Source organism: Saccopteryx bilineata, chromosome 9 (genome assembly GCF_036850765.1).
Source record: "Saccopteryx bilineata isolate mSacBil1 chromosome 9, mSacBil1_pri_phased_curated, whole genome shotgun sequence".
NCBI classification, from domain to species: Eukaryota; Metazoa; Chordata; class Mammalia; order Chiroptera; family Emballonuridae; genus Saccopteryx; species Saccopteryx bilineata.
The window spans coordinates 37,459,257-37,486,501 of record NC_089498.1 but is presented as its reverse complement, the minus strand read 5'-3'; the positions used below and the strand labels follow the sequence as shown (position 1 = coordinate 37,486,501).

General features: G+C 49.0%; 1 protein-coding gene across 1 annotated transcript in view; it reads right to left on the bottom strand.

Moving 5' to 3' along the window:
- PEPD (peptidase D) overlaps window positions 1-27,245 on the bottom strand; it is a 118,595-nt gene that overhangs the window by 65,495 nt on the left and 25,855 nt on the right. Inside the window, exons 5-9 of the mRNA XM_066243278.1 lie at window positions 25,938-25,985; window positions 24,172-24,233; window positions 13,013-13,057; window positions 3,166-3,241; window positions 1,556-1,602 (exon numbers count right to left, since the gene is read on the bottom strand). Coding sequence (XP_066099375.1) covers window positions 1,556-1,602; window positions 3,166-3,241; window positions 13,013-13,057; window positions 24,172-24,233; window positions 25,938-25,985 — 278 coding nt within the window. The remainder of the gene's footprint in view (window positions 1-1,555; window positions 1,603-3,165; window positions 3,242-13,012; window positions 13,058-24,171; window positions 24,234-25,937; window positions 25,986-27,245) is intronic.

Sequence of the window (27,245 nt, the reverse complement as noted above, 5' to 3'; positions counted from 1 at the left end):
GTCCCAGGCAGGCTTGGACCCTGCCAGGTGGGCAAAGGGAGGCAGTGCCAAGCGCTAAGGCCGGGTAGGAAAGAGCAGTCCAGGGTCAGGAAAAGGGGGCGGGGTGAGGGTCAAAGGTGAAACTCTTTTTTTCTGTACTCACAACCCTTCTGACAGCTAATGTGTGGGTTTTCCACACCACTGGTTCTCTAATTCTCTGTGGACACCAGCTGGGTGTCCTATAATTTACTTCTGACACTTAACCCAGCAGGTTACGGGTTCAGTCACACAAGACTCTCTCCACTTCAGACATGAGTCCAGAACTCCCATACTTCTAACCAATTGGCTATAAATCGGGGGGTCCCGTGACCCCTCTTCGGGTTTGATGATCTACCAGAATGGCTTACAGAATTCAGGGAAGCACATCATTTTCTGTTACCACGTTACTATAAAGGTCACAACTCAGGAGGAGCCCGATGGAAGAGATCCTGGGGCAGGTATGGGGAGAGGCGTGGCTTCCATGTCCTCCTGGAGTGCCCCTCCCAGCACCACCACTGAGTCCACCAACCCAAACTCTCCAAACGCTGTGGTTTAAGACCTTTACAGAGGGCCCACAGTGCAGGCACCACTGACTAAATCACCGGTCAGAACTCACTCTCCAAGCCCCTCTTTCCCAGGGGCTTAGGGTTGGGCTCAAAGTTCCTGCCCTTCAATCACAGGGATGGCTTCCCAGTTAACAGCCTCCATCCTCAGGAGTCACTGCATTAGCACAAACTCAGGTGTAGCTGAAAGGGGTTTAGTATGAATAACAACAGACTCTGTCACTGGGGCAATTCTGAGGGTTTTAGAAGCTCTGTGCCAGACACTGGGGGCAGAGATGAATCATGTCACTGCGGGGAGAAATGGCAGCTTCTTCCTTGTCGTCTCCCCAGGGGAACTTGTAGATGGTAGAGTCACTGGTGGGTGATCCAGGACATGGGTGGAAGGGGAGCCATTGGAGCAGTCTGGGTCTGACCGACGGCTTCCTCCCCCACGGGCAGCACCACGCTGCGCCCCAGTCCTGGAGCGGGCACCCCCCGCGGCTGGGCAGCCCCCAGAAGCACAGAGCCAGGGGCACCGGCACACTGCAGGCCCCCGGCCAGTGGAGCTCTCCAGAACTCTTTATGAGCCACTTAACCATCCTGAGACCCAATTGTCCAAGCACAGCGGACATAATGACAATGTTTACACATAAAAATGGCAAGCTGTTTTACTAGTGCTTTTCAGTTACAATAGCAGCTCTTTGGTAAAGTTTCCTGCAAATTGCACAAACAAAGTCCAAAGAGTGGAATGATGGGACACTAAAGCAGCCTGAAAAGTAATCACAGACCATTACCATCAAACACTCTGCCAAGCGCCGGGAAGGTAGCCTTAGTCAGAGGGAAAACCCGCGTTGCCCACGGCGCCCAAGCCCTGCTGATAACCCACACACACATTCAGTCCGCGCTGCCGCCGAGGCACCTCGCCAGCTGCGTGCTCAGGCAACGTGAATCACAGCTTTCACATTCTCTTCACCCAGAGGAACACGGCAGCTTACCTTTCCAGCTCATATTCTTTCATTCCCACTTTTACAGCCTTCATCACCTGAAGGATGGAGATTAAGCAAAGATATTTGTATTAAGGAGATAAGTAGCACTGCATGATAAATAATGTATAGCACTTTTTCAAAAGAATCTCTGCTTTAAAAAATAAAAATAAAAAAGAATGATCTGTGCACACAGTGGGGCAAAAAAAAAAAAAGTGACAAATTAGAACTTTGTTAAAGCTCCAAAAGTCATGTGGTTTTATCCAAACCATTCCGGAGCGCTGCCATTTGGAAGCTGAGGAACACCCAGCACAGATCTGCGGCGGGCTGAAGGCAGTTAAGGTTTAACCAAGACGTCTGTGAACACTGGATGCTCAGAAAGCTACGATAACCGTCCTAAAAGGTTTCCTTTGTTTAACTTCCATTAAAGGAATCTATGCGCCCCTATATTCACTGCAGTGTTATTTACAATAGCCAAGCTATGGAAGCAGCGCGAGTGGCCATCAGCAGACGGGCGGATAGAGACGCCGTAGAACACGTACTCAAGGCAGTATTACTTGGCCATCCATAAAAAGAATGAAATCCTTAGCATTTGCAACAGCATGGGATGGACCTAGAGGATATTATGCTAAGTTAAATAAGTCAAAGACAAATACTATATGACTTTTACTTACATGTGGAATCGAAAGAACAAAGGAAATGAACAAACAAAACTGAAACAGACTCACAGAAACAGAGAACATTTTGACGGTTGCCAGAGGGGCAGGGGCTGAGGGCTGGGTGAGAAAGGTGAAGGAATTAAGTAAGACTCATAGAAACAGAGAACATTTTGTCGGTTGCCAGAGGGGCAGGGGCTGAGGGGTGGGTGAAAGGTGAAGGAGTTAAGAAGTACAAATTGGTAGTTACAAGAGTCACGGATGTAACGTCCAGCATAGGGAATGTTGTCAATAATACCGTATTAACTATGTTTGGGCCCAGGTAGGTACTGGACATATCAGGGGGAAACACTTTGCAAAGTATATGATTGTCTAACCACTGGAACCAATACAAAATAACGGTGACAGGGAACTATAATTGAAAAATAAAATTTAAAAATAAACAGAAAATGAACTCGTATAAGAGATTCTGTTGCCTACAAATGACACTTGTCCATCTCCTGACACCAAGCTATGACTGTCACCCAGCAGGCACCAGGCTTTCCCAGTCAGCCTGACTGTCTTTCAAAAAAATACACTTCCTTGTTTGCTCTTACTCCTCAGGTAAAGCGGGAAGGTTCGGGAAAGAACCATGTGAGGACATTTAATGGAGGGCAGTAATAAATGTGCTTGGATTCTTTAAAAGGAGGTAGAACTTTGGGGATGCCAGGAAGGAAAGCCCCAGCCTCCTGGAAGTGAGGGTGTCCTACTGGGAGATCCCCCGAGGGTGGGTGGCTTACCCTCTGGGGAACAGAAAAGAGGCAGCACCGTATGTCTGCTCACGCGACACTTCTGCTTGCTCCACTGGCACTCAAACTACAGCTGCCCTGAGACCATCCATCTTGACCCTGCGCTCCTGCCCCACACAGAGCAGCGCGTCTGCCCGACCCAGGCAGAACCGCCTTCCCACAGCCAGGGCCTGCTTACCTCCCGGTGGGCCTCACTGGAGACTCTGTTGGTGTAGCGCAGAACCTCCAGCTCCATGTCCGTCTTAAAGACCCGGCTTCAGGGAGAGAAAAAAAACAAGTCAGTGACTTTCAGCAGGAGCTGGCTGGACCCCTGCAGGGAGCCCCTGGGGCTGCCACACCTGCTCAAGGGGGGGTGGGGTTTACAGGGCCAGGTCATACCCAGTTAGGCTGAGATGGGTTGCCTGGAAATGGAAGTGGTAGCAGGGTGGGCCACCAAGCTGCAGGAGTGAAGCCTGGCTCGCCCTCGCCTGCTGCCAGCCTGGGGTGTGCAGGCTGTCTCTAGTTACAATATTTGGAAGCTGCCGTGGGTGGTAAAAGAAGCCCAGATTCTTCAGCCCAATCTGGCCTCACTGAGACTCAGTTTTCTCATCCATAAAATGGGGGAGAAATCTACATGGCGAAGCTGTTAGGCCTGAATCTTAAGTGTGCTGCCTCCCAGGGCTCTGCTTATTGGCTGAAGAGGTCTCCCATTCCCTCCTCACACCCACCCACCCACCTGCCCACGGGCAGCCCAGATATACCATGTGACTCAGGACCCGCCTGACACTGGGGTGGGAGTGGGAATGGGGAGGGGGTGTGGTGCAGCCACTTCCAGCCTGAGTGCAGGAGGAAATGTGGAACAAGCCGGTCTGCAGAGAGAAGCAGGACACGAGGAGCAGACAAGAGGAAACCGGCAAGGAGAGAAGGGGTACTTGTAGGGGCAGGAGGCACAGCCAGGAGGACTTCCTGCCACAGGGCTTTCGGGGGCCTCACAATAAACTCCTATTAATGTGCCAAAATATGGTTAGGTTTCTGGTCTTTGCAATCAATCTCCTATCCAAGTAAGACCCACACAGAGAAGCTAAATAAATATTCATTTTCTACCTCCTTCATGTCAAATAAGCAATTCCAGGTCATGGGCATTTAAGTGGCAGCCATGACCAGTCATTAAGAGCACAGAGTCCTTGGCTCTGGCCGGTTGGCTCCGTGGTAGAGTGTCAGCCCAGTGTGTGGATGTCCTGGGTTCGATTCCCATCAGGGTACACAGGAGAAGTGACCATCTGCTTCTCTACCCCTCTCCCTCCACCTTCTCTCTCTCTCTCTCTCTCTCTCTCTCTCTCTCTCTCTCTCTCTCTTCTCCTCCCCTTCTGTGGCCAAGGCTCAATTAGAGTAAGTTGGCCCCGGGTGCTGAGGATGGCTCCATGGCCTCCACCTCCGGTGCTAAAATGGCTCCGGTTGCAATGAAGCAAGGGTCCCAGTGGGCAAAGCATCGCCTCCTAGTGGGCTTGCTGGATAAATCCTGATCAGCGAGCATGCGGGAGTCTGTCTCTGCCTCCATGCCTCTCACTTAAAAAAAAATAAAAAAGAGAGAGCACAGAGTCCTTAGCTATCCCTCACAGCCAGCTCTGAACCCTTACAAAAGGTGACCTAGCTTCAACAAAGCCATCTCTCCCTCTCTCAAAGGAAACACTCAAGGGCCCTCAAGAGCAGCAAGCCAGAGAGGAATGTAGAAAGGGCGAAGCCCCGAGCCCACGGAGACTTCTTCCAGATGAACGTGATTTCTTCCTTGAGGCGCAGACACTGAAGCCTGTTTGCTCTCCAGCATCATAAAGGTGCCTCTCATTCTGCATCAGGATGTGGGGAGCAGCCCCACCGGGGGAACAGAAAGCTGGTTCCTGTGCCCTGGAGGGGGAGGGCTCAGAGCCACAGATGGGACTCGGATGAGCAGCTCAGGCTCCTGAGGTCCAAATCCACCCGCAGAATAACCTAGCAGCCCCCGGTGCCCCGTTCTCTCCTGCTGCCCTGCTCAGCACAGCTAAGGAACTGCACAGTGGGGAGTGGGGCCTCTATGACGACCAGAGAACAGGCCCAGGCTGCGTTTGCATCCGGCCTCTGCCTCTCTATGCAGCTTACATCTCTGACCCATCTTTCTGGCCACCAATCCTGCCAACAATTTAAACCTCTAGGCCCTGTGCCTATCCATCCACACAGGCTTAGCCAAACCCCCACAAGGGTCACACCAGAGCCTGTGCCTGTGAGTGCGTGTACTGGGGCCACGGGGGCTGCGAGAAACCCTGCCACGGGGTGGATGGCATGGTGGCTCCCAGTCTCCAGCCCCACAGCCTCCACCCGTCCCCAATTCTGCCATGAGTCGCAAGGCAGAGGGCAGGAGACCTACTCTCAAACACGGAAGCCAGCAATTGGTGCACTCTCACCTCTTCTCCAAACAACTAAGCCTTCCCCTCCCCATTCATGCTCCCCCCCCTATAAGGGCAGGGATACCCTCTTCCAGGTGAGGCTCAGCCCTTCCCTCACATACAGCTGGGCTCAGACTCCAGCCTCAACCTCCTCCCTCTACCGGCCCCTATTACTGAAAGCTCCAGGACCACTCACCTCCCTCCTCCTCCTCTAGACAAGCTTTATCCCCCCCTCCCCCCACTACCAGCCACATTTTTGGAAAGGGAACCAAAATAGTACTTGCCTTGGGAGAAGAGTGGGAGCAGCTTTTACAGTTTCCCTCGATCCTCTTTCCCATCCCCCCTTCCCCTTTCCTCTTCTGACTTCAGCCCGCACACTCTGCCAGCTGCCCTCTCACCAGTGTGTGAGCTAATGACCCCACGGCATCCTCGACCTCTGACCTCTGGAGGAAGAGTGGGCCTGGCTTCCTCTGGCACTGCTCACTGCCCTCCTCCGATGGGTCCTGCCCTCCCTGCCCCTCAGTGAGGGCTCTGTCCCAGCTCCCACTCCTCCCTCTGGCACGGCTCCCCCGGGCACATCCAGCTCAGTGTGACACAAACTCCCACCCATCCATGTGCCCCATCTCGAAATCACAGCTCCACAGTCCCCTGCTGCTTAAAACATATAAAGGGGCATCATCCCAGACACCTCCCTCTGGTCCATCCACTGCTTCCACATCCACCTGATGACCAAGGACTGAATCCACCTAAACAACTTCTCTCAGACCCTCTGTTCCTCTCCATGCAGACCCCACACACACTTCCTCCAACTTGGACAACCTTACCTGCCTCTGCTGGCTGCCAAGCCTCTAGGCCTGGCTGCCCCCTGACAGGACTGAGGATTTTCAGGAAATGCAAATCTGACCTTGCTTTTCCTTGCTCAAAGCCTTCAGTGCCCTCTAGATGTCCTAGGGATGAAGTTAAAACTGAAGGATGACTCCTGAGGCTCTCCGGGCCCCGCCCCCACTCATTGCCAGAGCTGACTCCTCTTCCTGGAACTTGCTGATACTCATGGCTGACCTTTCACCCTCCTGTTCCCACCAGAAAGGCACCTTTCGCAAGGTGAAGGAGGTGCTCCCTCCATCCCCCATACCAGACTAAGCAGGCTGTCTGTGTTCCCCTCTAGGAATCCTCAGTAAACTATCATACTGGTAATCTCTTTTTCACGTAAACCTCCCCCAGGCCATAACCCTGGAGGGCAGCCCAGGGCCAGAACAGTGCCTGGCTCAGGGCAGGCACACAGGAACTGCACTTAGAAATAAGACCTGGGCCCTGGCCGGTTGGCTCAGCGGTAGAGCGTCGGCCTAGCGTGCGGAGGACCCGGGTTCGATTCCCGGCCAGGGCACACAGGAGAAGCGCCCATTTGCTTCTCCACCCCTCCGCCGCGCTTTCCTCTCTGTCTCTCTCTTCCCCTCCCGCAGCCAAGGCTCCATTGGAGCAAAGATGGCCCGGGCGCTGGGGATGGCTCTGTGGCCTCTGCCCCAGGCGCTAGAGTGGCTCTGGTCGCAACATGGCGACGCCCAGGATGGGCAGATTATCGCCCCCTGGTGGGCAGAGCGTCGCCCCTGGTGGGCGTGCCGGGTGGATCCCGGTCGGGCGCATGCGGGAGTCTGTCTGACTGTCTCTCCCCATTTCCAGCTTCAGAAAAAATGAAAAAAAAAAAAAAAAAAAAAGAAATAAGACCTAAGCATTGTACCACAGCTGGAAACACCTGACTTTCAACAAGGAGAGATAATGGCCTCATTTCAAAAAAGAAGGCCTTCTCCTCTCCCCGCATCCCGGGGGGAGTTCCCCAGGTCAGTGTGGGAGGTCCCTCAGTCTGGTAAGCCCTGGGCAAGACAGGGGCACAGCAGCCCATACTCCCACCACACTGCCTTGCCCCCAGCCGCAGAGGTAGGAAGCAGCAGCCCTGGGATTTGAGACGCCAGGAGCCCATCACAGTCTCTCCACCCGTCCCAAAGCCGGAGCTCCTGGTTCTGGACGATGATCAGGGAGAAGCACACCATGAGCGGAGGAGAAAGGAGAGGCCGAGTCCAAACCCCGCTCTCCGCCTGTCAGAGGTGTTAACACATTTTCAGCCGTCGAGGACCAGAGTCCTGCTTTCTTTTCCAATTTACTTTGGGGAAGACGACAAACTAGGCTTCTAGCTGATGTCCTCAGGACTTATATTTTAGTCACAACAACAACAACAACAAAAATTGAACCAGGGCAAATCATCCCACCAAGGCAGTCCTCTGGAGAAAACTGCCCGGCTGAGCAATGGCCTGGCCCAATTTAACCCAGGCTGCAAAGGCCCTGAACAGAGCCCTCTGCTGTGCACGAGCTTCCCCAGTTACCCACGGGCACCCGGGGCCCGACGCCTCTCCCAGCCACCTCCACGACTCAAGCACCGGAAACCTCTAAGATTACTGCAGCAAATAATAAGCCTTTCCAGCATTCTGCAGTTTCTCCCCATCTTCGGGAAGAATTCACTGCTCTGAATCTGATGAGGCTATTTCCATGACTCCTGAGCACAAAAAAGATAAGGGAAGAGGGATGGCACCACGGTCCAGCCCTGCAGGCCCAACGGCCTCTGGAGCGAAGGATGCTTAGGGTCACACTCAGCCCCGACATGATCTGGTCCAAGGATGTGTGGGGTCGTGGTTAGAAATGTAATCTGCAAGGTTTCTATCCCCAGGAGAGGACAAAGGTCACCTCCTCCATGAAGCATCAGAGGACCAAGGCTCAGGGCAAGACGACCCTGACGCCACTTAAGAAGTCTGGACAGGAGGCAGTGCGGGCTCCTCCAGCGGCCAGAGGAGGTGCCTGCCGTGTGAAGGAGACGAGCGCTCACACAGCGTCCCTGGCTCCCAGCCATGCCAGCGAGCATCAGCTCACCCCAGGGGCTGCCTGCGTTGACAGGCAGCACCACGGGTGGGGTAGTGGGGGGGGGGGCTAGGGGACAAAGGTCTGGAGTTTTCTGCAGCAACCCTGAAACGACAAAAACCAGGCTACACGGAGATCCATCTGTGCAATCGTTTTCCCCCTTAAATATTCACAGGTCACAAAACTGCCTCTGGGCATTAAACCCAGGATGAAGACATTAGTTAACTGAGGTCTGAACGCTCCACTTGATGCAAACAGTAGCAAGACAGGATGAAGTAGCTCCAAAAAATCAGTCTCTAAGCATCCAAGTGCCACCACAGTGTTGTTCAACAAAACCCATCTGAAAGGACAGGAATTCTATCTCTCTTGAAGATGAACGTGTGGGGGAGGTGGGTGAAAATTCAATTCCACAGGACCCCCAAGACCATGCCTTCCACTCCATGATCCAGCGATGCGAGGGGTAAAATCCCAGTAGCAGGGGCAGGAAACAAAGAGCTGGTTGGAATGACGTTATCTTCACGAGGCTTAATCAGTAAGTCTGCTCAGAGAAACCAGAGCCATGAAGTAATGGTGGCATCGTGCATCTATCAGCCTAGTGTGCCTGAGACGGTGAAATCCACATGTGGGGCAGGTGTGGGAGTTCCACCCCCACGCCCCAGACCAGGGCCTGATGCTCCCACATCCAGTGTCCCGTCTTGGGGCCCACCGTATGTCAAGTTCCCACTCTGCTTACAATCCTGCTTCCCACTTGGGTTTCTTGTTAACTTAGGGTTAAATGGCTGTCCGTTGGGAGACAAAGGAAGCATCTCTTCTGGAATACTTTCCACAAGCACACCAAGAATCTAGGTCATCACCTATGTACCTTCTCTAATTTGGGACGTACTGCCACAACCCCAGGACGTAGGGTCCTGGTGGGCTTCTGCCCCGAAACCATCCACACCTCACCATCTCCGGAGCACAGAAAGGGGGTAGGAAGAGATCTGTTACTCCTCTGTCTGATTAATACATGCAAGACACCTTTGCTCGGTGTAATTAACAGTTCTAAAACCAGCCTATGACTCAATTCCTCGGTCTCACTTAAAACCCAAGAAGGCACACAACACTTGCCGACAGGCTAGCTCCCCTGTGATGCTTCCGGAGGTACTTAACTGAAATCCAAGGTACTGCACTATTAGACAGTACAAAAGCAGCCCTTTTTATTTCCCATCCTACCTTCAGATCAATTTAATCATCTGCAGAACAGGAAAGGAGAACCACAGCCTAAATTATGGAAGTGAGACGCCAGCTCTTATTAAGTTTCAACTTTTGACCTCCACATTCAAACAGCAATACCCAGCGCAAGAAGAGAAATTATCAGTTATGATCTCATGTTTGTGGGGAAGAGCATGATTATAGAGGAATTTACAGGAAATCAAAAGGCACTGCTTGAGAGAATGGAAAACAATAAAGCAGTCACCAAAAGGAAATGAATGACACCCAAACAAAAATGAGAAAGGAAGCTCGGAGAGCACTGGGAGAGGCTGCTCACCGCCTCCCCATCAGCCGGGCCACTGAGCAGGAGCCGGGTGCGTGCCGGTGGCAGGAGGCACGGTGCTGGCCCCCCGCCCCACCACATCCTGCCCTCACACAAAATCCACACCCCTGCATGTCCAGTGGCTAAGAGTGAACTGAGAGAAAGGCTGACACTCAAGCAGGTCCCCTGCCCTACAGGGTGCTCCTCAGAGCTGCAAGGGGGCAGAGAGGATCCCAGAAGCATCAGCCTGGGCTCAGCTCCTGGATTTTTCTTGGGCAGATCACCTCAGTTTTCTCATCTGCAGCATTGGGATAATAGAGTACCTGCCTTATAACATATATAAAATACCTCTTTAAATAAAGTGACATGTGTCAAGTGCTTAGCAGAATCGCTTGAACACAGGAAGTCTAAAAAGGCGACAGCCACTATTATTCAGATGTGTTCGCATTTGGGCTATCAGTGAATTCTCCAGGCACCCATCACAGGAGACCACTTCTACTCTGTAGAAGAAACTGAGGCTCAGTACTACACAGACTGAATACTTGTCTCCCTCCTAAATTCAAGTGTGTTGGTATTTGGAAGTGGGCTCTTTGGGAGGTGATTCAGCCATTCGTACAGAGCTCAGATGGATGGGACTAGAGCCTTTATAAAAAGAGAATCCTGAGAGCTCCCTGTCCCTTCTGCCAAGTGAGGACACAGCGAGAGGATGGCCATCTAGGAACCAGCAAGTGGGTCCTCACCAGACACGCGCTGAACTTGGACTTCCAGCCTCCAGAACCGTGAGAAATAAGCGTCTGTTGTTTATAAGGTGCCTGGTCTGTGGTAACGAGTGAGGGCAGTCCGAACGGCCTAAGAAGCGTGGTGAACCTCTGCGTACACACTGTGGGTGTTAGGAGCTGCCCCTTCTACATTTCACAGCTGAAGAAGCTGGGCTCAGAAAAGGTAAGTGACTTTCCCAGGGGAGCAGGTTGCGGTTAGGATCTGCATTTGCCAAGTGGGTGGATTCTCCACTACCCCAGGCAGCTTCTCTCCATGTGGCCTAGAGACTGAGGATGGTAAAAGCATCCAGGGCACAGGCACCCAAAGATGCATCGAGTCACAACTGAAGGTTAGGGAAAGCGCCCCTCTCCTATAAGCGAGGGACCTGCCCACCCTCCCACCCAGAAGCCTCCCTTCAGTGACTAGAGGGACGCAGTGACCACGACTACCAGGGCTCTCACTGCGAGTGACTGCAGTCACTGCAGATGCCAGCACCCACACTATTAAAACACACCCCTGAGGCAGTAAGGACAATGTGACATTTCTAAAACAGTTCTACTGCCATCAAATGCCAAATAAGTCCTTCCGGCTGCTGGCTTTAATAAAGTTGGGAAGTAGTCTTATGAATGCAGAATCCACTTCAGAGCCTTGGAAATGTCATTAGAATTAAAGCGCGCCTGTTCTAAAGTGATGAACTAATGGCTTATCCCTTAGGAGATGCTGGAGCACATGATCCAGCCATAGGCTCGAAAGCATCCAACTGTAAGCAGCCAGGAGGGAATGCCACACGTGGCGTGTAACGGACTTGGCCCATTCCTGAGTAGCCAGGATTTATTCTGCCAACTGGGGGCTAGAGATGGGCCAGGCAGTTGTTACTCGATGGAAACAAGAGGCAGCCGTGTACTGGAAGGACATGGGCCCCACCCTCACAGTGAGTGGCCGTGATGGGCACTGGGCTGCTGACAGAGCTCGGCTGGTCGTGGCTCCCCTAGTGGGCAGTACCCCTGACTATCAACAGCCTTTGGATCTTCATATCCCGCCCAGCCTCTCTTCCACTGACACCTGACTCAAAATCAACACTTTTCCAAATAAGTCCCTGATCTGCCACGAAACCTGCCCCTCTCAGCCATCACCATCTTTTGTCCCCAGCTGTACAGGACAAAAACCCAGAGTCACCTTCAACAACACCTTTCACTCAGCTGGGCAATAGGTTCCTCCCAAGAGCATTCCCCTTGACTAACACTCTGTCTGTTGACTCTGTCACATCACCATCCATTGCCACCAAGACCCTGCAATAGCCTCCTAGCTGATAACCTGTTCCCACTCTTGCTCTACGATTCAGCCTCTAGTCTGAAGCCAAAATGATTTTTTTAAATGTAAACCAGATCCTACCATTCTCCTGCTTAAATCTTTCAAAGGTTTCCCTTGGTTCTCAGTATTCTCAAGATGAAGTCTAAGCCGACACCATGCCGACTCAGCCCCTACCCAACTCGGCAACCACCCCGTGGAGCCACCTGCCCAGTGTGTGGCTCTGCACTGGCCACACGAGGCCATTACCCTTTCTCTTGTCTCCAGCCTTTGAACAAGTGGTCCCGCAGACTGGATCCTTCTCTCCTTCTGCCCCACTCCATGCTTCCCCCCACGTCACCAGCCAACTCCTACTCACTCTCCAGGTCACAGTGTTTCCAAGCTCCAAGACTAGGTGAGCGAGCTCTCCCAGCTAGATGGGAAAACGTAACCATATGGCCTTAACATCAGACATGAGGAGTCTGCACGCTTCCCAGTCAGGTGATGGTATGGCAAAACCTCTCTCTTACATTCAGAGTAGGTGCAGCCATATCACAAATGCAAACACTTCGGTGCTGTCAAAGAGCGACTTGATGGTTAGGAAGAAAACTGATGGCACGCAGAGCTGAAGGGCCACTACCAGGACCCACAGAGGCAATACCCAACCGAGAAAGCCTGTCCTGCTGTAACCTACCAGAAATCAGTTATGCTGCAGGTAGGGGCTGCTGACACCACCAAGGAAAGAAAGAAGACAACATAAGAACATGTATAACAGGATGCCAACTACTCAAGACAGATGCAAGACTTGACAAAAACATGTTTACCTTTCTGATAACAGGATTATGTATGATATTTATTTTTACTCTTTTCACTACTTTAAGTGAGCTATATAAAGTTGTCTTATTTGCAGTAGGAGCTTTCAAAGACTGAAAATAAAAGAAAAAGATAAGAGAAATTTAATTGACATTCAAGTGATTCATGCCCTTTCAAAAAAAACAAACTAACAAAACAAAGGAGAGAGAAGAATCTGAGAGATGAGGTTCAGAGAACTGGCTTGTCTGAGGGGCCCTCTGAGTTGGAGTAGGCAGACACAGCAGGGTCTTCCACCTTCCTGAGCTGAGCCAGAGTAACAACGAACAGCCAGCGTAGCCACAGGTTGTACTTACCATTCCACGATCTCTGGGTGAAGAATGGTGTTGTTGACATTGAACCTATGGAGGAAAAACAAATCAAACTCATCAGTTCAATGGTTTATCATCTCCCAGAAAGAAGTATTGATACAATATCTCATTGAAGACATACAAACCACGACCAAGAGGGGGCCCTAAACTTTAATTTAATGACCTGCTAGCCCATATAAGGTGTGTTTACTCCTGCAACAGACATGATAGCCCAGGAAATGTCCTCTGAGTGGGATCAGACGCAGAACAAGCTGCGATCTTCCCCCCTCACTAGGCAGACAGCATAGCTTCTTATTCATAATGGGAGTCTCATAAGAAAACGAGACAGCAAAAGAATATTTGGGAAAAAAAACTCTAAAATTTGCCAATTTAATGAAAAACACTGATTTACAGATTCATAAAGCTATATGAACTCCAAATAGAATAAATTCAAAGAGATCTACACTTAGACACATCATACTCAAACTGTCAAAAGACAAACAGAAAATCTTGAAAGTAGCAAGAGAAAAGCAACTCATCACACACGGGGAATCCTCAATAAAATTGATGGCTGCTTACTTATCAGAAACTATAGAGGCTAGAAGGCAGTGGGATGACGTATTTATTCAACAGGCTGAAAGAAAACACCATCAACCAAGATTCTATATTCAGCAAAGCTATGCTTCAAAAATGAAGCAAAAATAAAAAAGTCTCAGAGGAACAAAAACCAAGAGATTTCATTGCTGAGAGACCTATCTTACAAGAAATAACTAAAGGAAACTCTTCAAGCTGTAATGAAAGGACACTAAAGAGTAATTCAAATGAACATGAAGGTTAAGGTAGTTACATGAGTAAATATAAAGATAGTCTAAATGTAAAAAAAAAAAAGACAATGTAAATGTATTTTGGTTATAACACCTTTTTTTTCTCCTAAATTAAAAGACAATTACATAAAGCAATAATGATAAATCTATGTTAATAAGCACAAAAATACAAAGATGTGATCTATATGCAATAATAGCATAAAGGAGTGGAGAAATGGAGCTATATAGGAGCAAAGCTTTTGTATACTATTGAAATTAAGTTGACATTAATACAAACTAGATTGTGATTTATAAGTTTAAGAGGTAATTTGTAATCCCCTGAGTCAACAACTAAGAAAATAACTAAAACATAAAAAAAGGAGATGAGATAGATACAAATCAAAACAATATACTACAAAGAAAACCAAGTAAATACAAAAGGTAGCAATGGAGAAGCTGGGAGAAAAACAACATATGATATACAGAAATGAACAACAAAATGGCAAATAGAATAAATCAACATATAAAATGGATATGGACTATGGCCAAGTGGGATTTATCCCAGGAATATAAAGTTACTTTAATGTATAAAAATAACCAATATAATCAACATTAATAGATATGGGACAAGCCACATAGATATAGAAAAGGCATCTTACAAAATCCAACACCTTTTCATGATTTAAAAAACCCCTCAAAACTTAATGAACCTGGAAAAGAAGAATACAACCTGATTAAAGTTTATCTACAAATTCCCCATAGCCAACACCATACTTGATAGTCAAAGACTAAAACCCTTTTCCCTAAGATGAGGAATACAGCAAAGATGTCCTCTTTCTCCACCTCTATTCAACATTTTATAGGGGGTTCTAGCCAGGTCAATCATTAAAGAAAAGGCATTGAGACTAAACAGAAAGAAGTTAAACTACCTCTGTAGATGACATGATCTTGTAGATAGAAAATCTAAGCAATTCTCACATACACAAAAAATACCTATTAAACAAGTTCTACAAGTGTACAAGATATATGATCAACATACAAAAATCAGTTGTATTTCTACACACTAGCAACAAATAATCTGAAAATGGAATTCAGAAAACAATTCTGTTAACAATATCATCAAAAAGAAAATATTAGGAATAAATTTAACAAAAAATGTTCAAGACTCATATACTAAAAACTATAAAATAGTCCCCAAAATTAAAGAAGGACTTAATAAATGGATAAGCATCCCATGTTAATGGATTGGAAGAATTAATTTTTGTAAGATGACAATTGATAAACAGATTTAATGCAATTTCCACAAAACCCAGGTGGCTTCTTTACAAAAGTTAGAAAAGTAATCTTAAAATAGTCAAAATAGGCCCTGGCCGGTTGGCTCAGTGGTAGAGTGTCAGCCTGGCATGCAGGAGTCCCGGGTTCGATTCCTGGCCAGGGCACACAGGAGGGGCGCCCATCTGCTTCTCCACCCCTCCCCCTCTCTTTCCCCTCTGTCTCTCTCTTCCCCTACCGCAGCCAAGGCTCCATTGGAGCAAGGTTGGCCCGGGTGCTGGGGATGGCTCTGTGGCCTCTGCTTCAGGCACTAGAATGGCTCTGGTTGCAACAAAGCGATGCCCCAGATGGGCAGAGCATGCCGGGTGGATCCCGGTCGGGCGCATGTGGGAGTCTGTCTGACTGCCTCTCCATTTCCAACTTCAGAAAAATATAAAAAAAAAAAAAATAGTCAAAATAATCTTGAAAAAGAGAAATGAATCTGAGAATTGACACTTTATGACTTAAAAACTTACTGTAAGAAAGACAGTGTGGTACTGGAATAAAGATAGACATATATACAATATATACAAATATACAATATATACATATATACAAATAGAATAAAATTAAGAACCCAAAAATAAACCTATACATTTATGGTCAATTGATTTTTTTTTCATTTTTATTTTTTAGTGAGAGAGAGAGGGGGGGGGACAGACAAACAGGAAAGGAGAGAGATATGAAGCATCAATTTTTTGTTGCAGCACCTTAATTGTTCATTGATTGCTTTTTTATATGTGCCTTGACTGGGGGCTCCAGCCAAGCCAGTGACCCCTTGCTCAAGCCAGTGACCTTAGACTCAAGCTAGTGACTTTGGGCTTCAAGCCAGCAACTATGTGGTTATGTCTATGATCCCATGCTCAAGTCAGCAACCCTGTGTTCAAGCTGGTGAGCCCACACTCAAGCCGGATGAGATCACGTTCAAGCCAGTAACCTCAGTTTCAAACCTGGGTCCCCTGCATCCCAGGCCAATACTCTATCCACTGTGCCACTGCCTGGTAAGGCCCAATAATTTTTTTATTGTGGTAAAATACACATAACATAAATTGTACCATTTAAACCATTTTAAAATTTTATTTTTCAATAATAGTTTATGTTTGATGTTATTTTGCGTTAGTTTCAGGTGGTAGTTTCATATACTTTAGAGTGTTCTCCCTAATATTTCCAGTATTCACCTAGCACCATACATAGTTATTGAAATATTGACTATGCTGTACATTTAGCCATTTTTAAGTATACAGTTCAAAGGCATTAAATACATTCACACAATTGTACAACCATCAGCACTATCCTTCTCCAGAACTTTTTTAACATCCCATACTAAAACTCTGTACCCATTAAACACAAACTCCCCATTCCTTGTTCACCCCAGCTGCTAGAAACCACTGTTCTATATTATGTCTCTGTGAATATGACTATTTCATGTCAGTGGAATTATACAATATTTGTCCATGATCAACTGATTTTTGACAAGGGTGCCAAGAAAATGCAATGGGGTAAAAAGTCTTTTCAACAAATGGTGCTGAAACAACTGGATATCCACATGGAAAAGAATGAAATTGGATCCTTACCTCACACCATATACAAAAATTAACTCCAACTAGACCAAAGACCTGAACGTTAAGAGCTAAAACTATAAAACTCTTAGAAGAAAACATGGGTATAAATCTTTATGGCCTTGGATTAGATAAAAGTTTCTTAGATAAAGACACCTAAAGCACATGCAACTGAAGAAAAATAGATAAACTGAACATCAAAATAAAAAACTTTTGTGTGTCACAGGACACTTCAAGAAAGTGAAAAGACAACATACAGAATGGAAGAAATTTTCCACAAATTATACAGGTATAGTATCCAGAATATATATAGAACTTTTATAATAATAACAATAAAATTACAACACAATTTAAAAATGGGCAAAAGAGTCTGAATAGACATTTCTCTAAAGGAGATGTACAAAGGGCATATAAGCACACAAAAAATATGCTCATCATTAGCTATCAGGAAAATATTGATACAAATAAAATCATAATGAGATACTATTTCATAGCCATTTACATGGCTACAATAAAAAAAGATAGATAATAACAAGTGTTGGTGAAAATGTGAAGAAACTGAAACCTTCATACATTACTGAAGGGAATATAAGTTAGAACAGTCACTTTGGAAAATACCATAGTTTGATAATTCCTCAAAAAGTTTAATATAGAGTTACCACAAGACTCAGAAATTCCATTGTTAGGTATATACACAAGGGACTTGAATGCATTTGTTCGCACAAAAACTTGTATATCAATGTCCATTGCAGCATTATTCTTAACAGCTAAAAGGTAGAAACAACCAAGTGTTCAAAAACTGATAAACAAATGTGGTATATATTTATAGACTGGAATATTTTTCAGCCATAAATATGAGCAAAACTGATGCATGCTACAACATGGATGAACTCTGAAAGCATGCTAAATGAAGGAAACCATACAAAAAAGGCCACATATTACATGATTCCATTTATACAAAGTGCTAGAGTAGGTAAATTCATGAAGTCAGAAAGTAAATTAGTTGTTGCTAGGGAAATAGGGAACAACTCCTAATGGGTATAGGGTCTCTTTTCAGATGATGAAAATATTCTAAACTGATTGGAGAATAACTGAATTAATCTATAGTATAAATATACAGAAGCCATTTAATCATACACTTTAAGGGGTCAACTGCAGTGTATGTAAATTATATCCCAATAAAGCTGTTTTTTAAAACTTACTGAATTATGCACGTAATGAATCTTATTGTATGAAAAATCTTATTTTAACAAAAGTCCATTTATAAAACTGACAGAATGAGAGAATAAATCCACAAAGCATAGAGATCTGGTCATACCTTTTCTTCTGATAGAATAAGCCAAGAAATCAGGAAAGATGCAGAAGATATGAACAATTACAATTAACCAACCTGACTTAACTGACATACACAGAGCACGTCAGCCAACAAGTGCAGAACACATGCTCTCTTCAAGTACCTGAGAAACATTTATCTTACTGATCACATGCTGGAAGTTTTAACACATTTCAAAGTGCTAAAATACAGAAAGTTTTCACTGATTACAGTAGAAGGAAACTAGAAATCAGTAACAGAAAGAATATAAAATTCCACATTTTTTGGAAATTAAGACTTCTAAATAGCCACTGTGCAATAAAGAAATAATGGAATTAGAAAATAAGCCCATAAAATATAACCAGTGAAATGCAGCTAAAATAGTACTTAGAGGAAAATTTATAGCTCTAAATGTATTTAGTGGAAAAGAACACTGAAAATAATGATCTAAGTTCTCATCACAAGAATGTCCCTTTCTTCTTTCTCAAGAAGCTAAAGAACAAATAAACCTAAAGATATTAGAATGAAATTAAAAAGATCAGAAATCAATGATATAAGAAGCAAACACTGAATAAAGAAAAATCTATAAAGCCAAAAGTTGTCTTTAGATAGGATGAGCATAATTGAAAAGGGGCCCTAGGAGACGAAAGGATCAGATCAAAGCATATCCCTGGCACTCTGCATCACGTGCAATCCACAGCTCCAACTATCAGTAAGACAGCTGGGGAGGCATGACATGGCCTAGCACAAAAAACGGGCCTCAGCAGAGAAAGATTGGCAAGCTTTCAACCCTCTGCATCCTCAGCCCTGTGACATCATGAGTCAGGCTATCACACAGAGGTGTGCAGGCCTGTGACCAACCAGGGACTCTCCATGGCCTCATTACTGGTGTTTGAAAACAACTACCCACTCCCATGGTTGTGAGGTTGGCACACCCACTCCTGGCTGAGCCTGATGAGGATGGTCACGGACAGGGGAAGAAAAAGAGAAGGAGTATGGGCAGGCAGATGGACAAAGCTTTTGGTTCCTAACTACACATATAAAACTACTTAATTCAAAGTCAACCAAAATGTATCAAAGCCCTACTTGTGAAATATCAGACCACAGGCAGCCAACAAGGTACGAAGAACTGAGCCACAGATGACATAAATCAAAGCGACAACACAGACTCTGCTTCCCAGTCACCAAATGTCACTTTGACATTAGGAAAAGCAATGGCCTATCTCCTCAACAGCCAAACGCACCAGTAAAATTTCACTTTACAAAATGTATGTGCATATACACAGATGCGCCCACGCACCTCCAAGTGGCAAAGCGACCCAGCACTCAAACACAGACACACCGATAACATGAACATAAACAGGACAAGATGAACTCACACACAGACAGCACACACTGTGAAAGAGGTGCACACAGATATACTCAGATGTGTATGCAACACAGGCACTCAGAGATACACAGATGGACACGGGTGTGTATTCACAGACCCAGGTGGACACATACATACACACAGACTCAGGTATACACACTCAAGAGACATGCAGACACACCCAGACACACACACATCAAGACAGGTATACACATAGACTGACACACAAAGACCCACACCCAAATGTATACACACGTACAGAAACACATACTTTCACCTAAATGCACATGCAGACACAAAAACACCAAGTCAGAAAAACACAGACACACACAGCAGGGTCCCAAAGACATTCCCCACAGTGTTGATAGGCTTTATTTAACTCAGGGCTATGAAATTTTGATATTCCTTGCTTTGGGCACTGTGCATGTAATTGTATACAAACAACAGCAAACCCACCAGTGCCGGGGCATGGGGGGGTGCCCTAGAAGCGCAGGATGTCCTAGAAGCCCTAGTGGGCTCCACCTGTGGGCTGGGTGATGAAGGGTAATGCCATGAGCCCAACCACCCCGCCCCCGGCCACCAGCCTCCCCTGCAGTTTGCAACCCAGGGAGGATCGTGGGGCTGGCCTGGAAACCAGGCCCTGGAAGAGCCCCCTCTCCCCACCCATCCTAGAGGCTGAGGCGGGTTCTTGTCCCTTCAGAACCCACCCCCTCATGGAGAGTCCAGGGGCCACAATCAGAGGCCCAATCCTACATATTAACTTGATACACAAGTTAACAGTAACCAGAAAGCCAAGGTCCCCACGCTACAGACTAGCATTTTGCTATAATTGTCAAGTTTTAATAATGTCCCTCCACTTCCTGGGTTTTAAAATTCACATCTTTGAATATTAATATTCCTGCATTAACAACCCCCAAATTCAGCAATTTCATATTTAACTGCTTGTTTAAATGGAATTTGTAACCAATGGTCTTCAAATATGCGAGCCAATTTAAGTAAATGCCAAAAGATAAGAAATGGGTATACATCCTGAATAAGCAGCTGATGTCAAATATCGACCATATATATCCCCATGAGACAGCAGTATCAAACACAGCCTTCTGTAACTCACTGCCCCACCCAGCGGGCCCCGAGCACAGTCTGCCTGCTTTGGAGGGAGCTCTCGTGTCAGGAAGGTACCCCCATTAAGCTGCACAAACTTGATGGATGAGCCCTCAGCTTCAGGCCACCTGGGCCCCCACAGACCACCTCTTTCCCTTCATAGTCAGCATCTCTCTCTCAGAAAAATCTGCTCTAAAGTCCACTTCCTCAGCTGTTAACAAAGATTTATCATGTCTGACTTGGCTCCCAGCTGCAGGAACCAGCTGCTGCGGGCAGCCATGGTGGCCAAAGCCCACAGGAAGAAGCCTCCTGTCCTGACTACACAGCTGCCCCTCCATCTCAGCTTCACCAAGCCCAGCCCCAGCCCAACCCAGTCATGCTCCCACCAGGACCTGACAGTGAGCGCCTGACCCCGTCCTCTGGCCAGAGCCCACAGATCAGCCTGTTCCTTTCACACCTTCTGTGGGAGCTGTCCCTGCTCCAATATAGCCATTCATGGGAGCCATGGCCTGGGGCAGACGGTCCCCGCCTTCTCTCTTCTCCTCTGGTTCCCCAAGGAGGACTAAGCAACACCCCTTGAGTCCCGGGAGCCCAGGTCATGGGGAGATCCCAGGGCAGGTCTACCAGCCCCACTCCACCTCTGGCTCCCTGTTCCCACTGGCCCTGGTCCCCTACCACTGTAAGGCCTGGCATACTCCCTACTGCAGGCAGCAGGCCGGCCTGATTGGGGAAGGCAGAGGGAGGTCTGAAGTCTCCCAGAACCAAACTCACAGCCCACCAAGGCTGAGGCCAAGTGTGACAGACCCGAGGCAGCCAACCACGAGAAGCCACACTTGGAGAGGTCACAGGCTGCTCACCCAGCTGGATCAGGATCCAGAGGGCCTGGCATGAATGGACAGGTGAGGCCATTATCCTACCATAAGCTCCTCTCCCCAAGCCAAAAGATGAAGGCAGCGTGGGAGGCCCATCAGCACAAACCAAGAGGGCAAACCTGAACTTGTGCTGTAGCAGGTCAATCAAGGATCCAAGATGGAAGGTGTGGCAGAAAAGTTCAAAAGTGCCAATCTCCAAAATTCCAGGAATAAGGCACTTCATTAGGGCAGTGAGATGTGACCCGTGACAGAAGCAGTTAAGCAGCAGAAAGTAGGACAGCAGATTCATCTTGCTTAGGAAACAGGCTATTATTATCCCTACCAAACAGCTGGAGCTGCTCACGGGAGGCAGGTGCACACGGTCGCTGAGCCACAGTGGTTCTCAAGGACAGTGGCCTCCCAGCCTGGCACGGAGGCCAGGAGGTGGCAGCGTCAAGGTGCTGGCAGCCAGTGCGAGTGAGAGGCAGGGGGTGGGGTGGGGGGCTGCACCCAGCCCAGGAAAACATACATGGCTCTGCAGGGGAGGCACTGGCGGGCAGTTGGAGGCAGAGGCTGGGGGTAGAGCTATACTGCCATAGTGGGGTGGGGGGCCCAGAGGGAGGCCCCCAGGGGACAGGAAGGGAGGGAGGACCACAAGCAGCCCAGGGGACCCCAAAGCAGAGTGACACACAAGAAGGCTCTCACATGCGATATGGCAGCCACAGCAGAAAACTGCGCCCCGCGTGTGAGTGTGAGAAGGAATCCCTGGCCCGGCAGTGAGGGGCTTGCAGAGCACCCCATAGTCAGTCCCTCCGGACTGGACCAGAGTGGGACAGGGGCCAGCCCAGTGCCTGGGGAAAACGTGCAAAGTTAGGGCAGTCCCTGGTTCTCTGCAGAGCCTCCCAAATGCTGACCAGGTGGGTGGGGGTTTAACCCAGCACAGGGTCCTCTGGGCTCTAGGCAGGGGCCGCAGAGACTCGGGGAACAACAGGCTGGGTCTGCTTATGGAGGGAGGGGTTGGGTTCATAGTGAGACTGCTCCCAAATGTGTGGGAATGACAGTAATCCTGCCCCTGGGCTCCCCACCCCCACCTCTCTCCAGGAAACCTTAGGGAACAGTCAGCCACGCTCTGCTGTCAGGGGCTACATCGTGAGCTCCCCACCCCAGGGGCCAGGCCTGCCACACCACTCACTAGACCTGTTCCCAGGGTGCTGAGCAAGCATTCTCTGAGGCAGAAACCTCTGGAAGGGGCAAGCAAAGACCACAGCCTCAAAGGCCCCCAGCTCACTGACACCAGAAGTCCTGTAATCAGCCATCCTCAAGTCCACTTGGCCCTCGGCACAACAAGGGAGACTGAGGCTCACAGGGGCAACGGGACATGATGGGGGTTTGTGTGTGAGCAACAGTTTACTGAACACCAGTTCCATGCCAGGCTCTGGACGAGTGAGCTCTCATTTTATCCCCATGACAAGTCTAAGCATGCGACATAAGTCTCTGGGGGCAATTTCTGCTAAGGTCACAGAGCTGGTCAGCAAGGGTGCCACCAGGGCTCCCTCCTCCTAGCTCAGGTTTCTCCCACAGGCCCCTCCCACAGGCAGAGAACAAAGCAGAGGCTGGAGCGGCCCATGGGACCACAGAGTCATCCCATGGTGGTGGTGGAAGCAGGTGAGCAGGATGCTGGAGCACCGGCACCTGGCAGTTTGGGGTGCCCAGCGGAGGCTTGGCCCGGGCCAGGTGGCAGTGGATTATGCTCTCCCCAACACACACACCCTCCAAGGGCCTCGGAAAAGATGGCGTCTCCATAGCCAGCATTCCAATGAGCTGGGCTAATTGCTGCCAGCATGGGAGGCATGGCCGCTCTGGGAAAACTCTCAAGGGGATGCAGAGATTTGAGTGATGAAAAGAAGCAAACCTGACACCTGCTCCCCCTGCCCCATTGCTCTTATCATGGAAGAAGCGATACATATTTATGAGCTCATAATCCTTCCTAATCACCCCTATATCACACATACACACAAATCCCCGTGGCTCAGGCTCATACATAATTATAAGGCACTTCTTCTGTCACTGCCTTGGTCCACCAAAGGACGACAGAGGACACAGGGGTGCAGAGTAGGTGTGGTGGGGGAAGGGCTGTGATCAAGGTACCAGTTGGGAGCTGTGCAGCCCAGCAGCCTGGAGGAGCAGGTGCGACCCCCACCAAGGGCTGTCTGTGGTAGCCTTGAGCCAGCAAAACAGACCCCACAGACCCCCTCCCGGCAGGACGAGCCAGCCCCAGCCCAAAGACACAGCGCCCTCCAGGGCACACAGTGTGCGAGTGGCAAAGAGGGTGAGGTGCTCCACTCTGGGAGCCCCAAATCCGCCCTCCTGCCTAGAGACCTCGAAGGGGAACAGGGTTCGGGAGGGAGGCTTGGGGCTGAGGGCCCTCACTCGACTGAGGAGTGAGGGCAGGTAAGGGGGTCCCTACCTGGGGCCAGCACAGCAGGGGACATAAGGGAGTTGTTGGGAGCAGGGCTTAGGGGCCAGCAGTAAGGAAAGAGGGCTGACGAGGACAAAGCCCAGAGCGGGTCCCTGGAGGGAAAACAGCTGCAGCGGCCGGGGCTCCCTGAGCGCTCGGCGGGCCCGCACTTTCAGAACGGAGCTCCACAGAAAAGCGGCATCTGGTCCTTAAAGGAAAAGTTGAAGTGAATGTAGGCAACGTATTTTTCTAAGCATTTCCTTGAAGTGCACCATCTAAGCGTCTTTTGGCATCCCCCGTTTTGTACTTTTGGAGTCCCGTCTGCAGAATGGCAGAGGCCTGCCGTCGAAGGTGTGAGCCGTGGAGGAGGGAGCAAGGAGCCCTGGGGCCCCAGGACTCACGCGCTGATGCCCTCGAAGGAGGCCTCCCTGCAGACGCTGCCGCTGTCCGTGTTGACGCCGCGCTGGGGAGAGAGGGAGCGAGCATGAGGACACAGAGGCATCACACAGGGCTGCGTGGCACCCCCACAACCTGCCCCGGAGGGGGGCCTCCCTCCTCCAGCCAGGCTCTGAACCAGGGAAGAACCTGGAGCCCCCATCCCAGCCTGACGAAGCCACTGCTCCCTGCATTTCAGCTTAAGGCCAAGGCAGGCCCTAACACAAGGGCAGGCTCTCCTTTTCCTGCTGCACCTTGGAAAGCAGAGAACAAGGCCTCCTCTGTCACTGCACTTTGCAGGCACCAGCTCAGGGGTGGGGGGCTGGCACCGGGACCACCTCGCCCAGGCCTGCCCCATCTCACATGTACACACACATGGACTGTCCTAAAGAGTGCTGTCAAATCCAGCTCTCCTGGAGATGCTGTGTCACATTCCCCTAACTGTGAGGAGATTCCAAGTGGAACTTGGAGAGAAGCAAAAACAAAACAAAAGATTTAAGACAAACATGCTACTCCCAGAGAGGAGAGGCACTTTAAACTGCCACTCCTTCCCCAGAAACTGCAGGTCAACATGTGATGGGATTCCCCAAATAAAACACACTGGACCATTTGTGACCACAATCATCTGACACAACCTTTCTCCTCAGCCATGCGAACAGCAGAGCAGGAAAAAGAAAATGCTGACCAAAAACAAAACAAAACAAAACAAAACAAAAAACCACACACTATTTTGGTAAAAATCAATTAACCAAGGAGAGAAGGGTCATTCCGGGAGGAAAAAAGGATTGTACATTCTTCATGTCTAAAGCTCCCCAAGGTCAAAGATGTATAAGAAAGCCATTCTTCTTTGCACCCTTTCACAGACCGAGAGCCCCCCCAGGCTGCAAGGGCACAGGGGTCACCGTGCAGCCCCGCCCCGCCCCAGGCTGTGGCAGGCCATGGGTCCTTCAGTGCCTGGGTTCAAAATCTGTCGGCACATAGCCCAGCACCCCCACGGGCAGATGCCAAGGTGTGTTTTTCAAATTCTATTAACAATGGAGGATACACAGGATGGAAGCAAATTGACACTCTACACCAGGGGTCCCCAAACTACGGCCCGCAGCATGCGGCCCCCTGAGGCCATTTATCCACCCCCCCCCCCCCCAAGCACTTCCGGAAGGGGCACCTCTTTCATTGGTGCTCAGTGAGAGGAGCATAGTTCCCATTGAAATATTGGTCAGTTTGTTGATTTAAATTTACTTGTTCTTTATTTTAAATATTGTATTTGTTCCCGTTTTGTTTTTTTACTTTAAAATAAGATATGTGCAGTGTGCATAGGGATTTGTTCATAATTTTTTTTAATAGTCTGGCCCTCCAACAGTCTGAGGGACAGTGAACTGGCCCCTGTGTAAAAAGTTTGGGGACCCCTGCTCTAAACCCACAAACCCTGCAAGCTCAGCCCAACACAAACCCCCCTCTAGCTGGGTTTTAACCTCAGAGTGGGCATCGTGTCTTGTCCACAGTGGCCTCATGACAAGATACAGCACATCCCAGGGAGACCAAAGAATCAAGGACCTAGTCCTGGACACGTCCAGCCACTCACACTGAGAAGGTGTCCCTCCTAACCACATGACCATTCTTCTTGGCTTCTCAATCCTCCCCTACATCCTTGATCTCTGCAGGGGCAGGGGGCTCCCTAAAACCCCTCCCCCATGCCCAAACACTGCCTGGCCCCCGGACACCTGCCACTTACCAAAGTGAGGAGGACAGGGGAGCCCTGGGTGGTCAGGACACTGGCAATCTGAAAGGTCAGAAAGAAAAATCCACTTTAGAGCCACCACAGGAAATCGGATAGAGAAGATATACTACCATTATTCAATAATGACAGTTCACATTTATCGAGCAGGTCCTTAAAACAGGCGGTGCTGCTGTTGTCCCCATCCAGCAGATGAGGAAACTGAGGCTTACAGAGAATAAGGGACTGCTGAAAGCCACACAGCCTTCAAGTGGCAGAGAAGAAGTCAAACGTAAGCCAGGCACACTTCCCCACACGCTGCCCTGCCTCCGGCCCCACATGGACTGGGCTCCAAACAGCCAGACCTGCCCACCCTCCTAGCCAGCACCTCCACTCACCTGACAAGTCTCTCCTGAAAGCTTATTCTGGGAGCCTCGTAGGCACTGGCAGACACTACCCTCCCCGCCAGCATTAATCTCCAAGACCATAGGATGTTAGCTACTCCCAACACCCCCCGTTCCCCGCTCTCTGTCCTCCCGCCATGGCCCACTCAGGCCTCATGCCCCTGTGCACGGCCTGCTTCCTACCCCGACCCCTCGAACGAGTGCACCATGCACACTCACCTCCCCACGCCCTAGCTGGGGCTCTCGCCTCTGCCTACAGTGCCTTCTCCCCATCTTTGCCACTTCATCAATTCACACTCACAACAGCCCTGTGCCCCTCCCCACGACAGGTTCATCCACTCCCTTCTCTACTGTCCCACTGACCATCATCATTCTGCTGGCCAAGTGCCCATCATGCCGCATTAGCAACGTCTGCAACCCAAGGTGCCACCACGCCCGGTGGGAGCACCTTCTTCCTCTTCTGACCCCCACACCTCAGTCTACTCCACATCTTATACTGCAATCCCTAAGGCAGGGGTCGGGAACCTATGGCTCGTGAGCCAGATGGGGCTCTTTTGACAGCTGCGTCTGGCTCGCAGACAAATCTTTAATAAAAAATGATAATAACGTTAAAAATATAAAACATTCTCATGTATTACAATCCATTCATTTCCTACTGCTCATGTTCATGGTTGTGGGTGGCTGGAGCCAATCACAGCTGTCCTCTGGGACAACACCAAATTTTTATTGGATAATGCATAACGTACACGGGTCGTTGTATGGCTCTCAGGGAATTACATTTTAAAATATGTGGCGTTCATGGCTCTCTCAGCCAAAAAGGTTCCCGACCCCTGCCCTATGGACTTGAGCACCCCCACCTGGGGCAGAGAACAGTCCCCTCTCACAGCGCTTACCCCGCCCCACACATCCACCCTAAACTCTA